At 56.9% G+C, this 4050-nt stretch overlaps 3 protein-coding genes across 3 annotated transcripts; 1 reads left to right on the top strand and 2 right to left on the bottom strand.

Moving 5' to 3' along the window:
* Window positions 1-812: 812 nt before the first annotated feature.
* DQ04_08981030 (hypothetical protein) lies at window positions 813-1076 on the top strand (the record flags this gene model as incomplete). Its single annotated transcript, XM_009315772.1, has 1 exon — window positions 813-1076. One exon carries the CDS (start codon window positions 813-815, stop codon window positions 1074-1076), a length of 264 nt encoding a protein of 87 aa, XP_009314047.1.
* A 407-nt stretch (window positions 1077-1483) lies between these two features.
* DQ04_08981020 (hypothetical protein) lies at window positions 1484-2104 on the bottom strand (the record flags this gene model as incomplete). The annotated part of the gene is made up of 1 exon (XM_009315771.1): window positions 1484-2104. The coding sequence occupies one exon, from the start codon at window positions 2102-2104 to the stop codon at window positions 1484-1486; it is 621 nt and encodes a 206-aa protein (XP_009314046.1).
* Window positions 2105-2852: 748 nt separating this feature from the next.
* On the bottom strand, window positions 2853-4022 carry DQ04_08981010 (protein kinase; the record flags this gene model as incomplete). The annotated part of the gene is made up of 1 exon (XM_009315770.1): window positions 2853-4022. One exon carries the CDS (start codon window positions 4020-4022, stop codon window positions 2853-2855), a length of 1170 nt encoding a protein of 389 aa, XP_009314045.1.
* Window positions 4023-4050: the final 28 nt, after the last annotated feature.

Below are 4050 nucleotides of genomic sequence, written 5' to 3'. Positions count from 1 at the left end.
CGCATCAGCGTTTGGTGGTGGTGGTGCATCAGCCAGTCCCGCAGCTCCCGGCTTCCCTCGACGAGGCGCGCCAGCGTGCCGCACAGTCGGCTGATGGCGAGGCCGTCCAGCTCCACGCTCGCCTCAAGCGCCGCCACGACGGCGCGACATGCACGTGTGCCCTTCTGGTAGTGCGCCAGACAGCAATCATCAAACACCGTCTTCGCCATGGCCCGCGCGGCGGCCTGCACCACATCACAGTCACTGCGGAAGCCCTCCAGGATGTCCACGAGGAGGTCGAGGGAGCCCAGCTTGCGCAGGTGGTGCGAGTACTGCGTGCTGAGGTTGCGATACAGCAGGCAGAGTGGGGGGAGGAGGGCGTGGACCAAATTATCGCTTGGCGTGCGTGCCTTGGAAGGTGTGTCGCACGTGGAGGACAGGATGCGTTTCACCAACGTGTTCGTCGCGGGAATCATTCCCAGTGTCACCAGTTGCGTCAAAATCACGTCACTGTTGGCACTGCAGCAGCGCAGCGTTTCTAAAACATCCCACAGCACACCAGGCTGACGCTTCAGCAGCTCGTCGCTTTCAAGAAGCTGGAGCAATGGTTGAATGAGGGACTCACGCATGATCATCACCTCTAAGAGTCGCACTTCGAGACCGCCCTCACACAGCTCGTGCAGACGGCGCACAACAACAGGGATGACAGGGGATTTATTCACATCGCCGCTACGAAGAAACACCGACGCCGCACACAACGCAACTTGTGCATCAGTGGATGGCGACAGCACCAACTCTACTAGCCGGCTCACTGCTGTATCCCACAAGACGTGATGGGGGTTGGCCAGCCAGTGCTTCAGCTCTCCAAGTCTTTGCATCTGCGCCTCCGGCACGCCCTTGGCCGCTTCCAGGGCGGCGTCAAACGCCGCGCGGTCGAACTGTCGCGCGCTCGGCATCACCTGCGGCTTCTCCGACGACGCGGCGGAGATCATCGTGGCGAGACGGCTGCCGTGCCTCAACGGCAGCGGCGCCGGCAGAATGAGAGGTGTATCTGGGCGCTGCTGTGCCTGCACCGACGCACGGGCATCGTGAAGTAGGCGGCTTACGCGCGAGCCCACGACGGCAATATCCGGTTTTGCTCTCAGCGGCGGAGGCGCTGGCGGCCGCCTGAGGACACACGCCGCCTTCTTGCCAGTTGGCCTCTGTTGGGGATTCAGCGGCATTTCGCTGTTGTCTAATGCCCACTCCTTGTATATATATATATATATATATATGTCTGTGTATTTACAAACTCACGCCGCTGTTACTATTCCTTAGCAGCACCAGTTGCCTCTCCGCACTTCCGAAGCACCCGCAGCCCATCACCAAATGACACAAAGAAAGGAAGGAGACGATGCATAAAAAGGGGGGTTAGAAGAAAATGGACATCGGGCATGCATACACCGCAGAGCCGCGCTGCTCTCACTGCTGCGTATTTCGCTGAGAAAGAGGAAGGTAAGACCCCTCACTCCTCTATATCGATGATTTTCTTCATTTCTTCCAGCACATGGAGACGTGCCTCGTCGCGAAGCAGGAGCATCCCCTCGCCTTCGCCACCGTCCCACACCAGATCACTATTCCCCCTGTCGCCCTCTGTCCCCTTCCCAAACCACCCCAGAATCTCAGGCTCTGTTGCAGACATGAGCCGACAGCAAAGATACGCCGCACACGCCTTGCTCAAGTGACTGTGCCCCACAAAGTCCGCAGCCACCATCAGTTCCAGAAGCAGATCTTGTGACTCCAGGCCCCACGTCTCACCCGGGCCGACGCAGTTGTCTAGGAAGGCAATGTCGCATGGCGACAGAATGGCACGCACGTCGTACCCCAGTCCAGCAGCACTGGTGCTGCAGGTGCACGAAATGGGAAGCTCAACCTCCTGCTGGTGTTCTTCCCGGTGCACGGCGTAGTGCTGCATGTACGCCACCAGGCAGCGCAGCGTCGATGTGCTCGCGACCGGTACAACGCCTTCCTCCTCGCCGATACCGGCCGCCGCCTGCAGCCACATGGACTGGGACGTTATGGCGGGGTCCAGTGTAATCCCCACTGCTTCACCCGTCGCTGAGAGAAGCGCAAAGCCACTCATCATAGAATAGGTTGTGCGCTCGCCCCTAATAAAAGAGAGACAGGGGGTGGTGGGTGGGGATCAAATGGCAAGAAGTGAAAGGAAAAAAATATATCAAGGAGACGTGGCTCAGAAAATAGAATCAGGGCCACGCCCATCAGATGCCTACACGAGGCATCTTATGTTTTTTGTTGTTGTTGTTGTTGTTGTTGTTCTGCTGCTCGTTTAGCACAAGCCCAACAATAATAACAACAAGAAATGAGTGAAGTGAGCTCCTGGGAGTCATCGGCACGTCGATGTGCAACAAAAGAGCGAGAAGGAAGAGGTAAATATCCACTGCTACCAGGTAATGACCTCGCTGAATCATCGCAATTTGACCCACAGTGGATTACTGAAGGAGAAAGGTTGGGACACACTATTTTTGCCCATCATAAGAGGTGTGTCAGAAGTATTACAGCACGCAAATGCCTAAGAACTTAAGTCATGAGTGGAAACATCGAAATTGTGTCTTTCACTGCATGTTATTGCAATTCGTCACATATTCTGTTTCTTTTTTTCGTTGAATCCGGCTGCACTTTGTTGATCTTTCTTTCTTTTCTTTTCTTTTTTTTTTAAACATGAAAATCAATATACCGTTAGCGCGTTTGTCATTTTCGCTTTCGCTTTCCTATTTGATTTTTTTTTCTTGGCCTTCTCCTGGTGGACAGGTGCACGCCCTCCGCTCCCCCCTCCTCTCTGCGCGCCTTGTTCATCCCAGATGCAGCCGTGTCCATCACGCGATGCCCATTGCCTGCTGAATCTTGTGGATCCACTCGTCCGCCTCCTTGCGGCTGGGTGCCTGGAACCACAGCGGGCGCTGCTCTCGCACGTTGATGGCAAATACGCCGTCCATCTTCGCGGTTTGGAACGGGACCGGCACGACGCTGGCGACGGCGTTAACGGACAGCGGCTTCGCCTCCCGCTCGCCTTTGCGGCGGCTGATGACAAAATGGCCGTCACGCAGTACGAGGAAGCGCTCCTTCCACTCCTTGTTGCTCTCCTTGCGGACATTACCCTCGTGAAATATCGATGTGCAGACTTCCCCGACAGGCCCAACGTACGCAGGGCCGCTGTCGCTATTGAGGACCTCGTCGACGTTCTGCAGTATTTGTTTCTTCGACGCCTCCGTGATGTGCGGCGACACCGAGACGCTGAACTTGAAGTCCTTCAGCAGCCGCACCATGTACGGCATCTTGCACAGCTGCGCCATCGACGGACGCTTGTTGGGGTCCTCCTGCAGCAGCTCCATGCAGACACCACGCAGCTCAGGACTGAACTTCGCCGGGAGCGGCACCGACACCTTCCCCAAGAGCACGGACTCCATCAGCAGCCGCATGCCTTTCCCCACGAACGGGCGGCGCAGGGCCATCATCTCGTACAGCAGAATGCCAAGTGCCCACACATCCGCCTTCTTACTATACCGCTGGCGCCGCCACAGCTCGGGCGCGAGGTAGTACGGCGTGCCGCAGAACGTCTGCGCCACCTCCCCTGACACCGTCACCTCGTACATGTGGCTGAAACCAAAGTCGCCCAGCTTGACGATGCCGTTCGCCATGAGCATTACGTTCGCCCCTTTCACGTCGCGGTGGAGCATGCGGTTGCGGTGGATGTGCTCGAGCGCCATGGCGAGCTGTACAAATGTGTAGCCGACCTCGTGCTCCTCAAAGTAGTTCATCCCCTCGCGCTCCCGAAGCTTAATCTGCGCGTTTAAGTCGCCGGCATCGGCGAACTCCATGATGATGAGCATAAAGTTGTCCTCCGCGAAGTCCTCAATGTAATTTATGATGGCGAAGTGTTTGCACGCCGCGAGGCACTGTATCTCCCCTGCGAGGTACTTCTTGTCCTTGTCGGACATGGACGTGAGGTCCATCTGCTTTGCCACGAGCAGCTGGTCGTCCGCCATGCGACGAACAAGCCAAGCCTCGCCGAAC

Source organism: Trypanosoma grayi (genome assembly GCF_000691245.1).
Source record: "Trypanosoma grayi strain ANR4 Tgr_898_V1, whole genome shotgun sequence".
NCBI lineage: Eukaryota > Euglenozoa > Kinetoplastea > Trypanosomatida > Trypanosomatidae > Trypanosoma > Trypanosoma grayi.
Note: the sequence above shows the minus strand (reverse complement) of the source record. Positions and strands in the feature narration are given on the sequence as shown.